Source organism: Salmo trutta, chromosome 21 (genome assembly GCF_901001165.1).
Source record: "Salmo trutta chromosome 21, fSalTru1.1, whole genome shotgun sequence".
NCBI classification, from domain to species: domain Eukaryota; kingdom Metazoa; phylum Chordata; class Actinopteri; order Salmoniformes; family Salmonidae; genus Salmo; species Salmo trutta.
Window position 1 is genome coordinate 1674995 of NC_042977.1, and position 25328 is coordinate 1700322.

At 41.4% G+C, this 25328-nt stretch overlaps 1 protein-coding gene across 4 annotated transcripts in view; it reads right to left on the bottom strand.

Annotated features, from left to right (window-relative positions):
• Window positions 1-25328, bottom strand: part of efr3a (EFR3 homolog A (S. cerevisiae)) — a 243809-nt gene that overhangs the window by 95561 nt on the left and 122920 nt on the right. For all 4 annotated transcript variants that reach the window (XM_029703945.1, XM_029703942.1, XM_029703944.1 and 1 more), the window contains 2 exons: window positions 8894-8972; window positions 6939-7074 (listed from right to left, as the gene is read on the bottom strand). In XM_029703945.1, coding sequence (XP_029559805.1) covers window positions 6939-7074; window positions 8894-8972 — 215 coding nt within the window. The remainder of the gene's footprint in view (window positions 1-6938; window positions 7075-8893; window positions 8973-25328) is intronic.

Consider the following 25328-nt stretch of genomic DNA (forward strand, 5'->3'; position numbering starts at 1 on the left):
ATGTCAGATTTAGCATTTTCCATAGAAAACCAAACCTACTTGGCTGAGTTATGACCCTAAGTCAGAGGACATAACTAGTTGCATCCTTGGCCTGGTACGCCACCCCTGATTCACTAGGCCATTGGATGTTACACCTCTAATTTTGTCTCAAAAGCAAAAAGACTCCCTCATGTCTCTTTAGATGGTTTACTCATTTTAAATGGGGATATGTGTCTATATTATTATATACCACTTAGGACACACTTTTTTACAAAGTGACTTACAGTACTGCGAGCACACACATACACTGAGTATACAAAACATTAAGAACACCTGCTCTTTCCATGATTGACCGACCAGGTGAAAGCTATGATCCCTTATTGATGTCACCTGATAAAATCCACTTCAAAAATCAGTCTAGATGAAGAGAAGGAGACCGGTTAAAGTAGGATTTTTAAGCCTTGAGACATGCATTGTGTATGTGTGCCATTCAGAGGGGGAATGGGTAAGACAAAATATTGAAGTGCCTTTGAACGGGGTATGGCACCGATTTGTGTCAAGAAATGCAACGCTTCTGTGTTTTTCACGTTCAACAGTTTCCCATGTGTATCAAGAATGGTCTACCAACCGAAGGACATCTAGCCAACTTGACACAACTGTGGGAAGCATTATAGTCAACATGGGCCAGCATCCCTGTTCTGAGGGCAACAGGGCAGGGTGGGGGGATGCAACTTAATATTAGGAAGATGTTCCTAATGTTTGGTATAGTCAGCCCATGTGATCCCTGCAGGAACTAAACCCACAACCTTGGCATTGCTTGTGCCACGCTCCTCCTAACTGGACCACACAGGACCAGGTAATGATACAAGTAAACCATGCTCAGTTTGTTTCTTAGTAGATTAATCAAAATTACTTTCTCATATTATAAAAACTAAATTGTATAGAAAGGACTACAAGCCGTTAATACTAGAGGTCGACCGATTAATTGGAATGGCCGATTAATTAGGGCCGATTTCAAGTTTTTATAACAATCGGAAATCGGTATTTTTAGATGCCGATTTGGGATTTTTTTTTTTTTTAAACCTTTATTTAACTAGGCAAGTCAGTTAAGAACACATTCTTATTTTCAATGACGGCCTAGGAATGGTGGATTAACTGCCTTGTTCAAGGGCAGAACGACAGATTACCTTGTCAGCTCAGGGATTCAATCTTGCAACCTTACGGTTAACTAGTCCAACGCTCTAACCACCTGCTTTACATTGCACTCCACGAGGTTACGCGAATGCAGTAAGAAGCTGAGGTAAGTTGCTAGCTAGCATTAAACTTATCTTATAAAAAACAATCAATCAATCATAATCACTAGTTAACTACACATGGTTGATGATATTACTAGTTTATCTAGCCTGTCCTGCGTTGCATATAATCGCTTAGGTACACGTTGCTCCAACCATAAACATCAACGCCTTTCTTAAAATCAATACACAAGTATATATTTTTAAACCTGCATATTTAGTTAATATTGCCTGCTAACATGAATTTCTTTTAACTAGGAAAAATGTGTCACTTCTCTTGCAAACAGAGTCAGGGTATATGCAGCAGTTTGGGCCGCCTGGCTCGTTGCGAACTGTGAAGACTATTTCTTCCTAACAAAGACAGCCGACTTCGCCAAACGGGGATGATTTAACAAAAGCGCATTTCCGAAAAAAGCACAATCGTTGCACGACTGTACCTAACCATAAACATCAATGCCTTTCTTAAAATCAATACACAGAAGTATATATTTTTACACCTGCATATTTAGCTAAAAGAAATCCAGGTTAGCAGGCAATATTAACCAGGTGAAATTGTGTCATTTTGCGTTCATTGCACGCAGTCAGGGTATATGCAACACTTTGGGCCGCCTGGCTCATTGCGAACTAATTTGCCAGAATTTTATGCAATTACGACATAACACTGAAGGTTGTGCAATGTAACAGGAATAACGTTTTGTTTTCGAGATGATAGTTTCTGGATTCGACCATATTAATGACCTAAGGCTTGTGTTTCTGTGTGTTATTATGTTATAATTAAGTCTATGATTTGATAGAGCAGTCTGACTGAGCGGTGGTTGGCAGCAGCAGGCACGTAAGCATTCATTCAAAATAGCACTTTCGTGCGTTTTGCCAGCAGCCCTTCACAATGCATTGCGGTGTTTATGACTTCAAGCCTGTCAACTCCCAAGATTAGGCTGGTGTAACCGATATGAAATGGCTAGCTAGTTGGCCGGGTGCGCGCTAATAGCGTTTCAAACGTCACTCGATCTGAGACTTGGAGTAGTTTTTTCCCTTCCTCTACATGGGTAATGCTGCTTCGAGGGTGGCTGTTGTCGATGTGTTCCTGGTTCGAGCCCAGGTAGGAGCGAGGAGAGGGACGGAAGCTATATTGCTACACTGGCAATACTAAAGTGCCTATAAGAACATCCAATAGTCAAAGGTATATTAAATCTAGACGTTCCGCTAGCGGAACACCTGCTCCAATAGCCAATGATGGGCTACAAAAACTTCAATTTTTCAAACATATGACTATTTTACACCATTTTAAAGACAAGACTCTCCTTTATCTAACCACACTGTCCGATTTCAAAAAGGCTTTACAACGAAAGCAAAACATTAGATTATGTCAGCAGAGTACCCAGCCAGAAATAATCACATACCCATTTTTCAAGCTAGCATATAATGTCACATAAATCCAAACCACAGCTAAATGCAGCACTAACCTTTGATGATCTTCATCAGATGACACCCCTAGGACATTATGTTATACAATACATGCATGTTTTGTTCAATCAAGTTCATATTTATATCAAAAACCAGCTTTTTACATAAGCATGTGACGTTCAGAACTAGCATACCCCCCGCGGTGAATTTACTAAATTACTCACGATAAACGTTCACAAAAAACATAACAATTATTTTAAGAATTATAGATACAGAACTCCTCTATGCACTCGCTATGTCCGATTTTAAAATAGCTTTTCGGTGAAAGCACATTTTGCAATATTCTCAGTAGATAGCCAGCCATCACGGCTAGCTATTTAAACACCCAGCAAGTTTAGCACTCACCAAAGTCAGATTTACTATAAGAAAAATGTTATTACCTTTGCTGTTCTTCGTCAGAATGCACTCCCAGGACTTCTACTTCAATAACAAATGTTGGTTTGGTCCCAAATAATCCATAGTTATATCCAAACAGCGGCGTTTTGTTCGTGCGTTCAAGACACTATCTGAATGGTAAAGAAGGGTGACGAGCACGACGCATTTCGTGACAAAAAAAATCTAAATATTCCATTACCGTACTTCGAAGCATGTCAACCACTGTTTAAAATCAAATTTATGCAATTTTTCTCGTAAAAAAGCGATAATATTCCGACCGGGAGTGGTGGTTTTCGTTCAAAGAGAGAGAGAAAGTAAACATGGAGTCGACTCGTGGACGAGCCTTAGTCTCATAGTACTCTGACCGGCCACTATCCAAACGCGCTACTGTTTTTCAGCCAGGGCCTGCAAAGCCACGATTCAGCTTTTTGACGCCTTCTGAGAGCCCATGGGAGCCGTAGGAAGTGTCACGTAACAGCAGAGATCCCCTGTATTGGATAGAGATAATCAAGAAGGCCAAGAAATGGTCAGACAGGGTACTTCCTGTTTAGAATCTTCTCAGGTTTTGGCCTGCCAAATGAGTTCTGTTATACTCACAGACACCATTCAAACAGTTTTAGAAACTTTGGAGTGTTTTCTATCCAAAGCTAATAATTATATGCATATTCTAGTTTCTGGGCAGGAGTAATAATCAGATTAAATCGGGTACGTTTTGTATCCGGCGTGAAAATACTGCCCCCTAGTCATAACAGGTTAAATACAAATCGTATAGAGAGAAATAGTCCTATAATAACTACAACATAAAACATCTTACCTGGGAATATTGAAGACTCATGTTAAAGGAACCACCAGCTTTCATATGTTCTCATGTTCTGAGCAAGGAACTTAAACGTTAGCTTTTTTACATGGCACATATTGCACTTTCACTTTCTTCTCCAACACTTTGTTTTTGCATGATTTAAACCAAATTGAACAGGTTTCATTATTTATTTGAGGTTAAATTGATTTTATTGATGTATTATATTAAGTTAAAATAAGTGTTCATTCAGTATTGTTGTAATTGTCATTATTACAAATAAATAAATAATAATAATAATTTTTGGGGTCCTCCAATAATCGGTATTGGTGTTGAAAAATCAGAATCGCACTACTAATGTCACTGTACACCCCAATATATCACAGAAAGAATCACAAAAGAAAAACAACAAAATACCATTTAATTGATACACAGTTTGGCACAGGGGTGGAGGAAGTTGGCATAGTAGTTTACACCATTACTTCAAACATCAATATTGTCCTAGAGCTACAGTACCACAACAAGAGACACCAGATCCAAACTTCCACCAATGCAGTTAAAGACACAATTGGTCACATTCTATTCCAGTCAAATATTCTGCACCAGTAAACTGATGATGTGGAAGGTAGGTGAGGTTGCCACATAGTTCAAATAACTAAGAGGCGCGGTTAGATCTACCAAGACCCACCCCATTTACAAACAACATCAGGGACCAAACTTGAAAGGTACAAAGTGTGGCTTTAAGACCAAACCAAACCAGAGCACACACCGTATGTTATACTGTATCTATGGAATTAAAAAAGTGTTTGTCCAAAATATAGCTTGGATGGGTTGAAGTTTGGTTAGGATATGGTGTTGATAGAAGTTGCCCATAACCACTGGTCCAGGGCCAGATAAAAAGAAAAATGATGGTCAAGGTTAGGATTTGAGGTTAGTTAATATGATCATAGACCTGTGGTTAGGGGCCCACTTCTACCTCCAGCTATGGAGCCCCCTGCAGCCTGAACATACCTAACCAGAGATTTGGTGGGGATGCGGTTTGGGAGTTTGGGTTAACAGGGTATGCGCTGTTGTATGTATGTTTGTTGGAACGGGTCAGTCCTGTCGAGAGAGCGGTTTATTGGGAGGGAAAAAGAGGGCCAAATAATTGGGTTTAAATAAACATGCGATCAAAGTATCTTCCTCCTTCTGGTCTTCCTCTCCAAACTGAACATCTACTATTAAATCAAGGAGAATTCATTCAAAGTGGTGGACAGTATTCTGTCTCCCATCATTACAGTAGCATTAACCAAAATAGTTAACTATCATACTACTGACAATAAAGCTACTGTCACAACAGAAAAGCTGAGAGTTGACAGCTTAACCAAGCAGTTGTCACCATCAACAAAATAATCATTGTCAAATAATTTCCTATGCATCCATCTACCCATAGACCCATCCATTGACTACATCTAGATTAGCGTTTCTCAAACGTTTTTGTGCCAAGGCATTCCAGTTACTAATAAGCAAGCACTGATTAAGAAAATGACTAAAAACAGTTAAATACCAGTGGACTGATAAGGAATAAAAATAAACTGATCTAAAATAAACTATACTATGAAACAAAGATAAATTATATAAAGAATGATAGTAAAAAGCTTTGGAGCACCTTAAATGAATGGGTATCCCTTCTTCTTCTGGGGACTTCTTGGCCAAAAATGATTGACAAAAGCTTTTTTTATTAAAAACACCCATTTTTGTAGGTGTTTTCCCTTTGATATCTCCTAACATATAGAATTGTTTAAGATAGTAATAATATGGATCATCAAGCTATTTTATCTTTATTTTAGGATCAGCTGGGGGTGGCAGGCAGCCTAGACATTAGAAAGGCGAACCAGCAACTGGAGGGTTGCCAGTTTGAATCCCAGGGTCTGACGGGAAAAATTTGTTGGGAAGTCAGCTGGCAACTGGAAGGTTTCTGGAATCAAATTCTAGATGCCATTACCTGCCGTTGTGCCCTTAACCCCCACAACAACAGCTCGCCGGACGCCCAGTGTGGCAGACCCCCAGGCCTCTCTAAAACCTGTACATGTCTTTTGGGTTAAAAGCGGTAGTCTAATTTCGGTTGGATCTTTTGTGCAATTGACCAATACAGTGATCTTAATCAGAAACAAATATGTAAAAAATATATGTCATAATGAAACTTTAGAACTTGCCCTTGCTGTCATTATTTCAATCCATATAAATAACACACAAAGATACTTAAAATTCTGTAGGTCAAATTTCAATTTGAAGGAGCTGGTTTGTCGTAGCTGAAATGCATTAGAAAGGTATCGGGAAGTTCAGGTAAAGTTCATCAGGTACTAATTGTGTGTGTGTAGAAAAGATCTGCATTGCATTCAAATTATATTCTCACAGTCCCTTCTAACGTGCCTTGAACGGCTTGGAGGGGAACAGAAGACATGTCCATGGGAGTCGTAGCTTTCAGGAATGGGGTCATAATAAAGTTAGAGACAAATCTGTAGGAAGAAGTCAGAAACTGCTCTGTTTGTCACGACCAGTAAGCGGAGATCGGAGGTTACTCACATAACTGCGGTTCTATGAACTAAGAGGCGTATTCAGTGGATTGAGACAAATCCTGTGCAATCAGTAGGACTTTGTCATGAGGAATATGCCACGGACCTGAAGGCATTCCTCCACAGAACTGGGTTTGAGAAAGGCTGATCTAGATGACTCATCAAGTAATTGCAAGAGGAAAATTTCACCCATCAATCTGCCATGTCAACAGCCTGATCCTCAGGTGTTTATAATCAGTTATACCCTATCCATCTCTAAACCAATCTACCTATCCATCCATAGAGCTTATGTACCTGTGACTCATCTGACAGACCACACCATGTGTGTCTGAAATGGCACACTGTTCCCTATATAGTGCACAAATTTTGACCAGAAATCAATTTGCCCTGTCAAAAGTAACGCAATACAAATGGAATAGGGTGCCATTTGGGACGTAGCCTGTTGAGTCACTAGAGGCACTTCCCAAGCCAACTCACCGACGGAGCCTTTGGCTGCTATGGCGACCGTCTCGAGGAGGACCTGCACGATGCCAGCCCTCATGCGGGGTGTGTTCTTGTTGTGCGTGTCCAGGTGGCCCAGGACCTGCTGGATGACGTGGTGGGAGTGTTGGGCCTGGGAAAGAGAGCGGGAGAGAATGAAAGGAGGGAGACGAAGATAAAAATACTTTATTGTCGATGCACGCACACACACACAGTTTGGAAGCTAGGGTTTGCTACTGCAGCACCCCTGGAGGAGATTTAGGGGTTATTGTCTTGCTCAAGGGCACAATGGCAGGGGTGGGGTTTGGGGAAACAGTCAGTCTAATCTGTCGAGTTCAACACAATGTACATTTACCTTTATGAACGTGTGTATTTAATTTGTCCTTTTTTATTTCCTTGTTTTCAAACACTAAAACAATCAGCAACAATCAATGTCCCCACTACATCTACACTACATCCTAAAACGGACAGGTGGATGGACGAACAGACATACTGTTTCACTCAGAGACAAAGATGTTGGGATGTTCTCTCCTGCTATTGAGTGAACAGACAGGTGGACAGACAGATACACAAAGACAGACGGACATGCAAAGACAGACGGACAAAGACCAACACAGACAAAAACAGGCGGACAGGCAAATAGACAGATCCTCTGTAGCTCAGCTGGGTAGAGCATGGCGCTTGCAACGCCAGAATTGTGGGTTCGATTCCCGGGACCACCCATACATAAAATATATGCAGACATGACTTAGTCACTTTGGATAAAAGGCATATATATTGTATTATATTATTACAGATGTACAGAGAGTTTATTTTGCCGATAGACATACAGATAAACAGTTTCTGTCTCAGACAGACAAAGACAGACCAGACACGGTCTCATCTAGCCAAGACACTAAAACCCAGACTAGGATTAGGGCTGACCCTGAGCGCTGCTCAAACAAAGCTCTTAAAACACACGACACACCTCGGCCCGAGCCTCATCGATCGTCTCTTATCTGGCAAATCCACCTAGGGCCACCTGGGGACTCCGGCCCGGCAGGCCAATTAAAAGAACAACGGAAAGAGAGAAAAAGAAGGGGAGAGCCAGACACCAGACAAATGTGAGGGCGGCGTGAGAGATCTAGGGGTGTCCCTTGGGTTAGACGAGGATAGACTGAAGTGTCTCTGTCTGTAAGTGAATGAGTGAGTGAGGGAATGAGAAACTGAAGGATATATATGAACCAAGAGTTTGTGGGTATATGATATACATGTATGTGCACTAGGAAGATTGAGGTAAGTTTGTGTGTTTAATATGGGGTTAATATGAGTGTTGCTGTTGTGAAATGTAGGCTAACATCATATCCGTGTGTGTATGTATGTGTGTGTGTATAATCTAGTCAGAGTTTGTGGGAATAGCTTGTTCTTACAAATCAAAAAGCGATAACATGCAAAAGAGTGAACCGAACCCAACACTTCAATTCTCCTTCGGGAAGTTCGCTCTCATGCAGAACTACCTGATTACACAGACACACCTCCAATTTGCGCGAGTGCTCTCACCGATCCCACTTCTGGCACCAATGTAGCCAACATACAACAGCCCCCCCCCCCCCCCCCCCCCCCCGCTCCCCCATTGGGCCAATCAGTGAATCTCTATGGCAAGACGCATCATTCACCCAAGTTTCGTCAAAATTGGGGCAGTGGTGTCTAAGATCACGTGCGACTAACATACGAACAGACAGAGACAGATTCATAATCCCCCTCTCTGATTCCATCGAGGGGGACAATGAAGGGAGTTTAAACTAACAACTGTAAAGCAAAGCAAGAGAGCCACAATCCAAATTCGACACCACACTAAGTAGACAATGTAAAACGTCAACAAATTTAACTAACCACTTAAGATACCATTTAAGTGTTTCCCAATAGGTTAAGTGTTTCCCAATACGCTAAAATGCTATGACTGGAGAACCCACCTGTATGGAGTACATGATGATCCGGAAACAGGAAACAGCAAACTCGTTGGGTTCCCACAGCCGGTGGTTGTCTAGATGACTGGAGAGGGAAGAACACAAAGGAAACACATTACAATGACATTATAGTACTGTACATAACAACAAACTCAGTTGTTGAGAATAGATTAACATGATACATTACATGAAAAATGCATTCATATATTTCAGGCACTACAACTTTTATTATAGCCTTATTTGAGTCAAAATGGCTCATAGGTTCCTGCGCCATCTCCTGTTTCTGTAGTGTGAGGCACCTTGCTGTCCAATAGACCCCCTGGACAAGGGGGTCTATTGCAGGGCTTGCGATACTTTCCTAATGTTCTATGTTATGTCATGTTTATATGTGTAATGTTTCACCCCCCTGAACAGAGCCCTATGGGCTACATTCCAGTGTACGTACTATTGTACCACTTCGAATACATCGCCCCAATACGTTGCTTCATTCTAAATCGTATGCTAGTGTGGGGGGGAGCGAGAGAGAGAGAGAGGGCATCCGGAGGAAAAGGAGAGAGGGAGGGAGAGTTTGTTAGTGTTTGGCCATCAAATAGACTGCATAGACTGGGTTTGCTTTTCTGCTTTGTTTTCCTCAGTGAGACATAGGTTTAAAAATGAGAAATTAAAGGAATGAGAAAGGGGAGGAGAGGACAAAGAGAGGAGAGAAGAGTGAGATGAAAGGGGTGTGAAGAGAGCAAAGAAAATAGCAAATTCACATCAGAGACAGCTGAATCCGTAGACGTATAGGGTGGACACGAGGATAAAGACACAGACACTGGAATCTCAGAGATACGAACACGTCAGGAATGGAGGTTGTTTGAAATTCCGTGTTTTCTAAAGACCCATTTCAATTGCATCTATTCGGTCGATTGGTCAGTTTGTAACTTAGGTTTACATCTTTGAGGTTCTACTGTATACTACACTGCTGCTGGGCCTTTACACTCAGTGTCACGCTACAATTACACTCATAACCACAGAGGATTCTCATGTTATACAAAGAAAAACATGGCCCTTTGGCGTAGGTTAAGTGTCTTAGCTATCATGCCATAAAATCGCTCCCAATACTTTCTATGGGCCTCACCTAATATGGCCGACCAGTGACGTCAACACGTCCTGGTCACTTCCTGGCCACTATCAAGATGGCTACTTGTTTACATGTTAGCATAGTAGCCAACTACACTGTAAAAAATGTTTTTCTACTAAATTTGTTGAGTTGATTTTTTTTTTAAAGTCGAGTTGACTTCAACTCACTCAAAATGTAAAAACGTATAAAATCAAGTTGAGTTAGCGAAGAACAATGTGTTCACTCAACTTCCAAATCAGAACCAAGTCAACTGAACTAAAACAACAGTTGTGTTGACAAAACATGTCAAGTTAAGATAACTCATCAAATTGTGTTAACTTATGAAATCAAGTTGAATCAGCTAAGAACAGTGTTTAAACCAACTTAACAGTTGTATTGCCAAAAAATGTAATGTTAATATACATTAGCAACAACTTATCAACGTCAACGTGTCTGAAATTGAGTTAAATCAACCAAGAACATTACATTTAGATTTACGTCATTTAGCAGACGCTCTTATCCAGAGCGACTTACAAATTGGTGCATTCACCTTATCATATCCAGTGGAACAACCACTTTACAATAGTACATCTATATCTTTTGGGGGGGGGGGGGGGGGTTAGAAGGATTACTTTATCCTATCCCAGGTATTCCTTAAAGAGGTGGGGTTTCAGGTGGTGATTGACTCCGCTGTCCTGGCGTCGTGAGGGAGCTTGGCACCCCAACCATTGGGGTGCCAGAGCAGCGAACAGTTTTGACTGGGCTGAGAACTGTGGAACTGTGCTTCCGCAGAGGTAGGGAGGCGAGCAGGCCAGAGGTGGATGAACGCAGTGCCCCTCTTTGGGTGTAGGGACTGATCAGAGCCCGAAGGTACGGAGGTGCCGTTCCCCTCACAGCTCAGTAGGCAAGCACCATGGTATTGTAGCAGATGCGAGCTTCAACTGGAAGCCAGTGGAGTGTGCGGAGGAGCGGGGTGACGTGAGAGAACTTGGAAAGGTTGAACACCAGACGGGCTGCGGCGTTCTGGATGAGTTGTGAGGTTTGATGACACAGGCAGGGAGCCCCGCCAACAGCGAGTTGCAGTAATCCAGATGGGAGATGACAAGTGCCTGGATTAGGACCTGCGCCGCTTCCTGTGTGAGGCAGGGTCGTACTCTGTGAATGTTGTAGAGCATGAACCTACAGGATCGGGTCACCGCCTTGATGTTAGCGGAGAACGACAGGGTGTTGTCCAGGGTCACGCCAAGGCTCTTAGCACTCTGGGAGGAGGACACAATGGAGTTGTCAACCGTGATGGCGAGATCATGGAACGGGCAGTCCTTCCCCGGGAGGAAGAGCAGCTCCGTCTTGCCGAGGTGCAGCTTGAGGTGGTGATCCGTCTTCCACACTGATATGTCTGCCAGACATGCAGAGATGCGATTCGCCACCTGGTTATCAGAAGGGGGAAAGGAGAAGATTAATTGTGTGTCGTCTGCGTAGCAATGATAGGAGAGACCATGTGAGGATATGACAGAGCCAAGTGACTTGGTGTATAGCGAGAATAGGAGAGGGCCTAGAACTGAGCCCTGGGGGACACCAGTGGTGAGAGCACGTGGTGCAGAGATGGATTCTCGCCATGCCACCTGGTAGGAGCGACCTGTCAGGTAGGACGCAATCCAAGAGTGAGTCGCGCCGGAGATGCCCAACTCGGAGAGGGTAGAGAGGAGGATCTGATGGTTCACAGTATCAAAGGCAGCAGATAGGTCTAGAAGGATGAGAGCAGAGGAGAGAGAGTTAGCTTTAGCAGTGTGTAGAGCCTCCGTGACACAGAGAAGAGCAGTCTCAGTTGAATGACCAGTCTTGAAACCTGACTGATTTGGATCAAGAAGGTCATTCTGAGAGAGATAGCAAGAGAGCTGGCCAAGAACGGCACGCTCAAGAGTTTTGGAGAGGAAAGGAGTCTGGAGAAGAGAGGAGGGGATAGGGTCAAGCGGGCAGGTTGTTGGGCGGCCGGCCGTCACAAGTCGCAAGATTTCATCTGGAGAGAGAGAGGGGAGAAAGAGGTCAAGGCCCTCTCCAAAGCATAGGGTAGGGCAATGTGAGCAGGACCAGCGGTGTCGTTTGACTTAACAAACGAGGATCGGATGTCGTCAACCTTCTTTTCAAAATGGTTGACAAAGTCGTCCGCAGAGAGGGAGGAGGGGGGGAGGAGGATTCAGGAGGGAGGAGAAGGTGGCAAAGAGCTTCCTAGGGTTAGAGGCAGATGCTTGGAATTTAGAGTGGTAGAAAGTGGCTTTAGCAGCAGAAACAGAGGAAGACAATGTGGAGAGGAGGGTGTGAAAAGATGCCAGGTCCGCAGGGAGGCTAGTTTTCCTCCATTTCCGCTCGGCTGCCCGGAGCCCTGTTCTGTGAGCTCGCAATGAGTCGTCAAGCCACGGAGCAGGAGGGGAGGACCGAGCCGGCCGGGAGGATAGGGGACATAGTCAAAGGATGCAGAAAGGGAGGAGAGGAGGGTTGAGGAAGCAGAATCAGGAGATTGGTTGGAGAAGGATTGAGCAGAGGGAAGAGATGATAGGATGGAAGAGGAGAGAGTAGCAGGAGAGAGAGAGATCGAAGGTTGCAACAGCGCAATACCATCTGAGTAGGGGTAGAGTGAGTAGTGTTGGAGGAGAGCGAGAGGGAAAAGGATACAAGGTAGTGGTCGGAGACTTGGAGGGGAGTTGCAGTGAGATTGGTAGAAGAACAGCATCTAGTAAAGATGAGGTCAAGCGTATTGCCTGCCTTGTGAGTAGGGGGGGACGGTGAGAGGGTGAGGCCAAAAGAGGAGAGGAGTGGAAAGAAGGAGGCAGAGAGAAATGATTCAAAGTAAATAAATAAATGATAAGGATGTTAAGCTTGAATGGGCTAGCGATTGTGACAGCATGGAATTCAAAGGAGGAGATAGACAGATGGGTCAGGGGAGAAAGAGAGAATGTCCACTTGGGAGAGATGAGGATTCCAGTCCCGCCACCCCACTGACCAGATGCTCTCGGGGTATGCGAGAACACATGGTCAGACGAGGAGCGAGCAGTAGGAGTAACATGTTGTTTTAGCCAGAGTATATCTGCAGTATATCTGTAACATGTTGACGGGTAGTCCGACCATCAAAATACAGTTTAGGACTGGACTTCTTAGCCTCCAATGGCTGTGGATATGTAACCTGATACCCAGGAACAGTGTTTCTTTGTCCTGGTCCTGGGGACCCAAAGGGGTGCACATTTTGCTTTTTTCCCTATAACACTAGAATCAGAATTCAGACACTGCACCTTTGCACCTCCACCTGTAATTATTTTACACTTATGGTAAGGCACATTCTCATTTCTGACACCAATGCAGCGCATTTTGAGTAATGGGGGCGTCACAAAGCTCTGAAAACTAACGCTCTATGAACTGTACCAATTGTATGGCCTATTGGCCCCATACTGAACAGGAGGACCACGGGCCGGATCCGGACCAAGAACGGGGTCAATACAAGCTGCAGGTCCCGACCCCACAAAAATACCCCCCTGGTATCACATATCAGACATTGCAAAATGTGTAGAATTGCATAATATTATCTTTAAGAATGCCACATTTTCTCTCTGCCCCATGAACAAATGTGGATCACAAAACACCAGTCTCAACGTCAACATTGATGAGGCGACTCCGGGATGCTGGCCTCCTAGGCAGAGTTCCTCTGTCCAGTGTCGGTGTTCTTTTGCCCATCTTAATCTTTTCTTTTTATTGGCCAGCCTGAGATAAGGCTTTTTCTTTGCAACTCTGCCTAGAAGGCCAGCATCCCGGAGACGCCTCTCCACTGTTGACGTTGAGACTGGTGTTTAGCGGGTACTATTTAATGAAGCTGCCTGTTGAGGACTTAGAGCCAGTTTGTTCTGTTCTGTGAAGGGAGTAGTACACAGCGTTGTACGAGATCTTCAGTTTCTTGGCAATTTCTCACATGGAATAGCCTTCATTTCTCAGAAAAAGAATAGACTGACGAGTTTCAGAAGAAGTTCTTTGTTTCTGGCCATTTTGAGCCTGTAATCGAACCCACAAACGCTGATGCTCCAGATACTCAACTAGTCTAAAGAAGGCCAGTTTTATTGCTTCTTTAATCAGAACAACAGTTTGCAGCTGTGCTAACATAATTGCAAAAGGGTTTTCTAATGATCAATTAGCCTTTTAAAATGATCAACTTGGTTTAGCTGACACAACGTGCCATTGGAACACAGGAGTGGTGGTTGCTGATAATAGGCCTCTGTACGCCTATGTAGATATTCCATAAAAAATCTGCCGTTTCCAGCTACAATAGTCATTTACAACATTAACAATGTTTACACTGTATTTCTGATACATTTTAAGTTATTTTAATGGACAAAAAAAATGTGATTTTCTTTCAAAAACAAGGACATTTCTAAGTGGCCCCAAACTTTTGAACGGTAGTGTACTTCGTCATTGCATGGTCCTTCATGGGACGCTGAAACTGGCTAGAGAATTGTGGAGGTGATTCCAGGATCCTGGGATAAACCACAGCTTTCACTATTTTGGTAGCGTACTCTGTAAAGACAAATAATAAACAGGCATTTCAACAATATTGGCAGACTGTAATAAAATACTTTTTTTATATAATTTCACTAGAAAGAATATAAAGAACTATTACCGTAGGTGGGTTTGGTCTTCTCTGGCCGAACTGTGTATCCACCCTTTATTTATTTATTTAACATTTATAGTCAGTTAAGAACAAATTCTTATTTACAATGACGGCCTAACCCCGGCCAAACCCTAACCCGGGTGACGCTGGCCCTTCTTGGCCTTTGGGAAGGAGAGGGAGTATTTGAGCAGGCTGTCTTTTCTCACTGCCTGCATCCATCCACTGTTCTCATTGTAATGCAAGGCTGCAAGGTATGATCTAACCCCCCCCCAAAAAAAAGAAGCACAGGATACATTTGATGGGTTGGCGACATTTGAGTTAGCCAGGTGTGTCTGGGGGTGATTACAGCCATCTATTGTATTTCATGAAGATGTGTACATGTCTAAACAATAGTGACCCATGTACTTAGCTAGTTGTAGCTGTGGGGTGGTTATAGCATTTCCTTCACATGACCCATCAATTTAGACAAGTGTGTTCGGTAAAGCGTCATCTAATAATTATACATTCTTTATAAAATATTTTATCTGGACACTTTCTGTTTTTGATATAGCTACTATGCAAGTAACCGTTTCACAGTACCATGTACACCTTCTGTAGCCTGTGTATGTGACAAATAAACATAGATATTTTTTATATAGTGTGTTTACCAGTGAAGAAAAACATGACCTGCACCAAAGTCAGATTAGGATATAGGCCAAGGCCTAGAAAATATAGGCCAAGGCCACTTTTAGTCCAGAAATGTTTGGTTGTTTACTAAACTACTCACTCTGTTTAGCACATATCCTCACATGTCAATCCTTAAAGAGATGGGTAGGGCTAAGGCTTAATAGGTTGGGAACGATGCTGAACGGGTGGGTGTACCAAAACAGTAGGTGTACCAAAATGTTCAAGAGCCATTTACTCGGTTAATCAACTTTCAAAGCAGAATTGTTTCCCCATTGTTCCCTAAATGCAATGTATGATATACCATTTTCTAGCTCCGAGTCTACTTTTATCCAATGTAAAAAACACAATTTTAAATTTTGCTGCATAATACCGAATCGAGGCGGTTGGGTACATATGAGAAGACAAAGCAACATAATATCAAATAAAGGGCAAATATACAGTTGAAGTCAGAAGTTAGCCAAATACATTTAAACTCCGTTTTTCACAAATCCTGACATTTAATACCAGTAAAAATTCCGACGCTCCGCAAGCTGTTTCTCTCACTGACACGGGCAATGGATATTGCAGCTAAATCATACCTGTCCTTACATCTCAATAGCTACAGATGCCAAGACAATAAAAAATATAAATCTGTCAGTTTGCTTTGCTTCCATGTGTTATTGACTAGGTCTTTAGCAGGTATTTTATTGGTTAAAACCTACTGTCTTTTTTACCCCCTACCCCTTTCAAACAGACAACCTGAACTTGTGAAAAGGAGTTTGAAAGGAGTTTTGATTGAATTGTGACCTGTTTGTATTATATACGGCACTGTACAAGCATCATGACAAATAATTCAGCGCTCGACATTAACAGTTCTTCACTTGTCTGGACAAGAGGAATATAGATCTAAGTAAAAAATCCCTATCAAACAGTTACTCTGATCAGAATAGGTCTACTTACAGTAGATATAGTCATTTTCACTAATTCATACTTTCATAGAATATTTGGGTATGACAGAGTAAGGCATTTGTGAAAATTATATAGCAATATATAGTTGGAAAGCAGCCACGTGTATCGACATTTAATAGACACTGCAGCAAATAAAAACATGTTAGTCTTGTCCAGGACCCGGAGTCTACACAGACCAGTGCGCCATAGCAGATCAGAGCTACAGTAGGCCTATATGCAAATAAGCCATTTGCCAAACGGGTCTGCCATCTTTGAACTGGATGTGTGTTTACAGGCAGTAGCAACAGCGCGACTTTAGACCATTAGAAAGCATTCACCAAAAGCCACAAAATACTGTACATCGGAATGTATTTCTGCAAATATGTAAATATCACAGGAGTCCTTACATTTGGGAACTTTACAGTCAAATTTATCAAACAACCATGAACAAGTAGGCTCTCTCTCCTCCCTAAGATCAACAACTAATGTTAACCAGAGCAAGGCAAGGTGAAATCTAATGAGGTAAGAGTAGATAAACCCTCTCCATTTTTTTTAGCACGTACTGAAGTTGGCTGTCAAAATTGCACTGATAAACGATGGGGAATAGTAGCCTGCTCACCCTCCTGCAGCTTTCCTGCCAATGCATGCTTGTTAGGTTGGACAATAGAATGAGTCAAAGTTCACCCAGGGTTGAAAAACGGCCAAAGAACATTGGTTGAGCTGGAACACTAGTGTGAGGCCATAGCAAATTAATTTAAACAAGCCTCTTCTGACTGGAATGATCCTTAGAATTCCATTTCCCCTAAATGACACCAAAAAAATGTATACCTTTTTATTTTACCACTACAATCTGTTTTTAGGACGAAAGTGAAAAATAAAAACTTGTGTAGAAAGTAAACATCCGCACCTCGATGGTGCCGAGTGTGCTTGTCTGCATAACGAGGAAGTAGGAAAAAATGGCAACATCTGACTATTTCTGGTTGAGTGATTGAATACAGCAGAGTACGCTGCCCAACCTTACGTTATTAGAAAGAGGAGATTATCCTGATTCAAATGGTGTCTGACATGAAAAAAATCTAAATATACACATTGCGAGATATTTGGCAAAATATACCAGCATGCCTATCCATATCCTATCCATATTCCATTGTCGTGCCATTTATTCGCCACCATCACCTCGTTTCTCAATTTCAAATTCCGCGAAGATGAAATTGTCCCAGTTCTTCCGTGGCCTGCATACTTACCAGACGTCACTCTGAACATAGTTGGGATGTTCCGGATCGATGTGTATGACAGCATGTTCCAGTTCCCGCCAATATCCAGCAACTTCACATAGCCATTGAAGTGGAGTGGGTCAACATTCCACAGGCAACAAACAGCCTGATCAACTCTATGCGAAGGAGATGGGTCGCGCTGCCTGAGGCAAATGGTGGTCACACCAGATACTGACTGGTTTTCTGATCCACGCCCCTACCTTTTGGTATCTGTGACCAACAGATGCATATTTTTATTTTACCTTTAATTATCAAGGCAAGTCAGTTAAGAACAAATTCTTATTTTACAATGACGGCCTTCCCCGGCCAAACTCTATCCTAACCCGGCCGACGCTGTGCCAATTGTGCGCCGCCCTATGGGACTCCCGATCATGGCCGGTTGTGATACAGCCCGGGATCAAACCAGGGTCTGTAGTGACGCCCCTAGCACTGAGATGCAGTGCCATAGACCACTGCACCACTCGGAAGCTGTATTCCCAGTTGTGAAATCCATAGATTAGGGCATCATTTATTTATTTCAATTGACTGATTTCTGAACTGTAACTCAGTAAAATGTTGTTGCGTTTATATTTTTGTTCAGTTTATAAATCATAAATTAAAATCATAACAAAATTGAAATCATAATTTAGCCTAGAAGAACAGGTTTCCTACACAGTAAAGGGGGGCAGGGGATGTTTGAGGGTGGATGCAGAAGGAAGTGTGCAACATTAAAAAGGGCACTTATAACAACAAAAGTAAGTAATATCAGGCATGGGACCTATTCAGATTTTGTGTAATTATACAACATGAAAGTAAAATCTGACGTTGATTTGACAAAAGCTGCATCTCTTCTAGCCATGACCAGCCAGCCTTGGTGTTCGTAGACAGCCATGTTTTGTTATTTATTAGGCCTACACAACCTGTTGGGGCTAGGAGGCAGTATTTTCACTGCCGGATGAAAAACGTACCCAATTTAAACAGGTTACTACTCTTGCCCGGAAAATAGAATATGCATATTATTAGTAGATTTGGATAGAAAACACTCTGAAGTTTCTAAAACTGTTTGAATGGTGTCTGTGAGTATAACAGAACTCATATGGCAGGCAAAAAACCTGAGAAAAATTTAATCAGGAAGTGGGAGAAATTAGAAATGTAGTTTTTGTTTTGAATCCCTTGAAAAACTACAGTGACGTAGGATTTACATTGCACCTCCTAACTCTTCCATTGGCTGTCAACAATCTTTAGGAACTGGTTTCAACCGTCATCTGTTACCGGGCAGAAAATTATGGCTCAGTCAATCACTGGCCAGTCTGAGGAGAGAGTCTTATGATGCGCGTGCATGTGCCTTTGTTGGTTTTTTATTTTTCTTCTGGGATGAATACGTATTGCCAGGTTGTAAAATGATCGCAATTTTACGTAAAAAAATACCCTAAAGGATTGATTGTAAACATCGTTTGACGTGTTTCTACAAACGGTAATGGAACTTTGAACATTTCGTCTATGGATTTGCGTCCACGCCACATGGCATTGTAAAGTGTTCTGGATGGGTCAACAAAACGGATGGATTTGGACATAAATGATGGACTTTGCAGAACAAATGAACATTTCTTGTGGAAGTGGGTGCCCTTCCGAGTGCATTCCGCCGAATATCAGCAAAGGTAAGTAAATATTTCGAACATATTGTTAGATATTTGTCGACGCCGTGGTTGTAGGCTAACTGTATAGCTTAGCATTGAAGGCTAAGTTCTGTACTCAGAATATTGAACAATGTGCTTTTTCCGTAACGTTATTTTGAAATCTGACAAAGTGGTTGCATAAAGGAGTAGATTATCTTTAATTCTTTAAATAATTGTTATAAATTCTATCAACATTTAGGAGTTATTCTGTAAATTAAATGTGCCTATTCACCGGAAGTTATGGGGAGTAAACATTTTCTGAACGTCACGCGCCAATGTAAAAATGGGGTTTTTGGATATAAAATAAACTTGATCAAACAAAAAATGCATGTATTGTCTAACATGATGTCCTAGGAGTGTCATCTGATGAAGATTGTCAAAGGTTGGTGCTTAATTTTAGGTGTATATCTGGTTTTGTGATGGCTATCGTGCTTGGAAAATTGAAAAAAATGTTTTGCTGAGGTGCTATGCTAAAATAATCTAATGTTTTGCTTTCACCGTAAAGCCTTTTTGAAATCAGACAATGTGATTGGATTAACGAGTAGAGTATCTTTAAAATGCCGTATAATACTTGAATTTTAATTTTGAGATTATTTTGTTTTGAATATCGCGCCGTGCTATCTCACTGGTTGTTGTCCAACCAATCCCGTTATCGGGATTGTATCCTCATTAATGTTCATGCCTAGGCTAAATTAAATCAGATTCCTAGATTGTATTTGAAAACAGCTTTGTTTTGTTATTTATTAATAACCATTTCATACAGGTTGTTCGCAAATTATATTATACAAATATTATATTTAGAAGTGATGTTTTATTACTGTTCCCTGTCTACTGTATCCATGTGGAAGAGTTAGGTTACTGAATAATTGTCACATTAATATACTAATCAACCCTATATGTTAAAACACAGATATTGAGTGTATATTTCCGCTGACGTAATATTATGGTCTTCTACCAGTACATTGTGATATTTATGCATGAAAGTTGGCTGGCCCAGACCCATAGTGATATAAAATCTAACGAGACGATTGTTATTCTTAACCCTGTCTACTGTATCCATGTAGAAGAGATGAGTTGGTGGACAAGGGCACGACAACATTCTATTTATGGATGTTTGTTTCTTTATCAGAATAAAAGATAAACACAAACCCGGATCCTTTGGTCAGATGTAAGCCGATCAACACACAACGCAGAGGCAATCTACACCAGTCACAGCAGGTTAGGAGAACTTAAGCAGCAGGTGAGGATAAAAAATACTTTTGACGTTAATTTGACAAAAGATGGATCCCTTCTAGCCACGACCGGCCCGTCCCACTCCCCATTCCCCAGCACAGCAGTGGAAAGACGACACAAGGTGGCCACAAAATTAAGAAATTATAAAACTGATGTTGGACAACCAATTCTATATGTAAATAAACCAAATTCGTTGAGGATTTACTAGCTTATTAAGTATATTTTCCTTTGAACTTGGAGCACATCGACTGGTATTTCTCACGGACAATTTTACCAGCAACAATTGTATTTATCTGCAAAAAATAAATAAATATGGGCCAAAACCTGCGATTTACTGGCAAAAGGAAACCCGTGTGTGTGTGTTGGCGACATGGCTACAGTTGACCCTGGTTGGCTGACGGCCCATGGTAAGCGTTTGACCTGGAATCAGGTCCGACACCACGGGAGACAACGTAGAAACGATTTGAGTAGAGCAGCCGAAAGACCCTGGGGATGGATAGTCAAAGGCCCTTGTCATGTCCAGAAATAAACCCATAACCTCTAGCTCTGTGCTTCAAGTGGAAAAAAAGGTCCTGAATTCCAAATGGACTCCTATAGTCACTGTAGCTGAATTTACCAACTCAAACACCCCAGTCTGATATACAGATACAAATCCCCACATAAAAAGCATCTAACAAGCCAATTACTTTGACAGGCGATTCATTAAAATATCACACAAATGTGTGTGCATGTCTCTCCTCTTCATAAAAGTAGAGGCAGGGAAGAGCAGCTGAATCTCGACTTGTGATGAGGGAATGGAGGTGGTGTGAACTTTTTCTAAAACTAGATATATCTATATAAAGTGCCAGTCAAAAGTTTGGACACCCTTACTCATTCAAGGGTTTTTCTTTATGTTTTACTATTTTCTACATTGTATAATAAATAGTGAAGACACCCAAACTATGAAACAACACATATGGAATCATGTAGTAACCAAAAAAAGCGTTAAACAATTCAAAATATATTTTAGATTCTTCAAAGTAGCCACTCTTGATGACAGCTTTGCACACTCTTGGGCATTCTCTCAACCAGCTTCATGAGGAATGCTTTTCCAACAGTCTTGAAGGAGTTCTCACATATGCTGAGAACTTGTTGGCTGCTTTCCTTCACTCTGCGGTCCAACTCATCCCAAACCATCTCAACTGGGTTGAGGTCGGGTGATTGTGGAGGCCAGGTCATCCGATGCAGCACTCCATCACTCTCCTTCTTGGTTAAATAGCCCGTACACAGCCTGGAGGTGTGTTGGGTCATTGTCCTGTTGAAAAACAAATGATAGTCCCACTAAGCGCAAGCCAGATGGGATGGTGTATCACTGCAGAATGCTGTGGTAGCCATGCTGGTTAAGTGTGCCTTAAATTCTAAATAAATCACTGACAATGTCACCAGCAAAGCACCCCCACATCATCACACCTCTTCATCCTTGCTTCACGGTGGGAACCACACATGCGGGTGATCGTCCGTTCACCTACTCTGCGTCTCACAAAGACACGGCGGTTGGAATCAAAAATCTCAAATTTGGATTCAGACCAAAGGACAGATTTCCATAGGTCTAATGTCCATTGCTTGTGTTTCTTGGCTCAGGCAAATCTCTTCTTCTTATTGGTGTCCTTTAGTAGTGGTTTCTTTGCAGCAATTCAACCATGAAGGACTGATTCACGCAGTCTCCTCTTAACAGTTGATGTTGAGATGTGTCTGTTACTTGAACTCTATGAAGCATTTATTTGGGCTGCAATCTGAGGTGCAGTTAACTCTATTGAACTTTTCCTCTGTAACAGAGGTAACTCTGGGTCTTCCTTTCCTGTGGTGGTCCTCATGAGAGCCAGTTTCATCATAGCGCTTGATGGATTTTGCGACTGCACTTGAAGAAACTTTAACATTTCTTGACATTTTCTGGATTGACTGACCTGTCTTAAAGTAATGATGGACTGTCATTTCTCTTTGCTTATTTCAGCTTATCTTGTCATAATATGGACTTGGTCTTTTACCAAATATGGCTCTCTTTTGTATACCCCCTTACTTAGTCGAAACACATCTGATTGGCTTAAACACATTAAGAAGGAAACTCCACAAATGAACTTTTAACAAGGGACACCTGTTAATTGAAATGCATTCCAGGTGACTACCTCATGAAGCTGGTTGAGAGAATGCCAAGAGTTTGCAAAGCTGTCATCATGGCAAAGGGTGGCTACTTTAAAGAATGTCATTTATTAAATATATTTTTATGTGTTTCACACTTTTTTGGTTACTACATGATTCCACACGTGTTATTTCATAGTTTTGATGTCTTCACTATTATTCTACAATGTAGAAAAGTGTAAAAAAAGAAATGAATAGGTGTGTCCAAACTTTTGACTGATACTGTATGTATGTATGTATGTTATACATACATACATACATACATACATACATACATACATACATACATACATACATACATACATACATACATACATACATACATACATATATTGAACAAAAATATAAACGCAACATGCAACAATTTCAAAGATTTTACTGAGTACAGTTCATATAAGGAAATCAGTCAATTGAAATACATTCATTAGGCCCTAATCTATGGATCTCACATGACTGGGCAGGGGCGCAGCCATGTGTGGGCCTGGGAGGGCATAGGCCCACCCACTGGGGAGCCAGGCCCAGCCAATCAGCATGAGTCTTTCCCCACAAAAGGGCTTTATTACATACAGAAATTCTCCTCAGTTTCCGCAGGTGAAGAAGCTGGATGTGGAGGTGCTGTCGTGGTTACATGTGGTCTACGGTTGTGAGGCCAGTTTGACGCACTGTGAAATTCTCTAAAACGATGTTGGAGGTGGCTTATGGAAGAGAAATGAAAATTAAATTCTCTGTCAACAGCTCTGGTGGACATTGCATGCTCCCTCAAAACCTGAGGCATTTGTGGCATTATGTTGTGTAACAAAACTGCACATTTTGGAGTGGCTTTTTATTGTCCCAAGCACAAGGTGCACTTGTGCAATAATCATGCTGTTTAATGAGCTTCTTGATATGTCACACCTGTCAGGAGGATGGATTATCCTGGCAAATGAGAAATGCTCACTAACAGGGATGTAAACAAATTTGTACACAAGATTTGAGATAAATAATATTTTTGTGCATATGGAAAATTTCTAGGATCTTTTATTTCAGCTCATGAATCATGGGACTAACACTTTACATGTTGCGTTTATATTTTTGTTCCGTATATATTCAGTATATTAAATGGGATGAAGACGTATAACTAAAAAGGGGCTAGGCGCTGCGTGGAAATTAGCGTCACGGTACGTTTTGACCAGAAGCAGGGCCTCCACTTGACAACGCTTCACTCCAAATGATGGGCCGCTTCGTGGGTGTGGGAGCAGGCGTGAACCTACTCAAGTAAATATATTTTGAAAATGTTTAAAAACTATACATGATTAACCAGGTAGCTAGCTACAGCAGGCCACTGTGTGTAGGCTAATGAGCTGTTCGCTAGCTAGCAGGCAAACTTAACATACTATATCTAAGTGAAATATCATCAGCTAGCTAACTTCATATTAGCTTGCTAAATTGATTTAGGCCTATTTATCATTATAAATTAAAACTTATGCTCCAAATTAATTTGTAGATAACAGCAATGGAAGAGGTTGAAAGGATTTTCTGCTCCAGCTGTCAGAAAAAGGAGTATGTTTGCTAGTTATGGCAGGATGTGGGATGACATTATGAAAAGATTCTCCAGTTCTAGTCCCTAGAGAGGAAAACTATGAAGACAGAGATAATAGTCAAGGCGGTCTAATTGTTGTGAAATTAAGCCTGTTTTTTTGTGATGTTGTCTGTTCTCAGATATGGAGAGCTGCGAAAGTCTGTCTGCAGATGAACAGGTCCCAGTGAAAGTCCCAAGAGAATGCTGGCACATCCTTGTATGGCATGGGTTGTAAGTGTACTTATGTTCGAAAATGTTGTCTACAACAATACAGTTAAAAGTCATACACAATGTAGGCTTCAAACTTAATGTTCTCAATTTAAAATGATACCAGTAGATAATCTAAGGCTAACCATAACCCAGATGTTACACATGATTTTTCTGACATTAAATTGTTTCATGTAAATCCAACCCTTGTATTCTAGGTACAGTACTGTACATGAAAATAAGGCCCTGATAATTTGTAGGCTAATTCAAAATGTCAAAAAGGAAAATAATGTGGTGTAGGGGGCGTGGTAATTCTACCTCGTTTATTTGCTGAGAATGATTTTACAATACAGAGACAAAATCAGAAGGTCAATGGCATGGAGGAGGATTGCAGATATGTTGGTGTTGATGGTGGGTGAAGAGAGATTTGCACAACAAGGTTTACAAGTCAAAGCCACAATTTACTTTACCTAAAGTACCCATCCATGTGAATTTTATGTTGTACAGGAAGTGAGCTATAGTCATCAATCTCATGACACAGGTATAATGAAAAAGTCATAAACTATAATATATGAGAATCATCATGTTAAGACACCAAAATCCAATTGGAAGCATACTACAGGGGACATTCATGCTTGGTGAATCATTTACAATGTTATGATGCATGTTACTGGTTATTTCTATCCTTTGGTGGGCAAAATTCATTATTTAATTTAGTCAACACATTCACAAATGGTGGCTTTGATCAGATTGTAGGTTTAGGATGATTTACACTGCATTCAGAAAGTATTCAGACCCCTTGACCTTTTCCACGCTTTGTTACATTACAGCCTTATTCTAAAATTGATTAAATTGTTTTTTCCCCTCATCTATCTACACACAATACCCCATAATGACAAAGCAAAAACAGTTTTTATTTTTATTTTTGCAAACGTATTCAAAATAAAAAACAGAAATATTACATTTACATAAGTATTCAGACCCTTTACTCAGTAC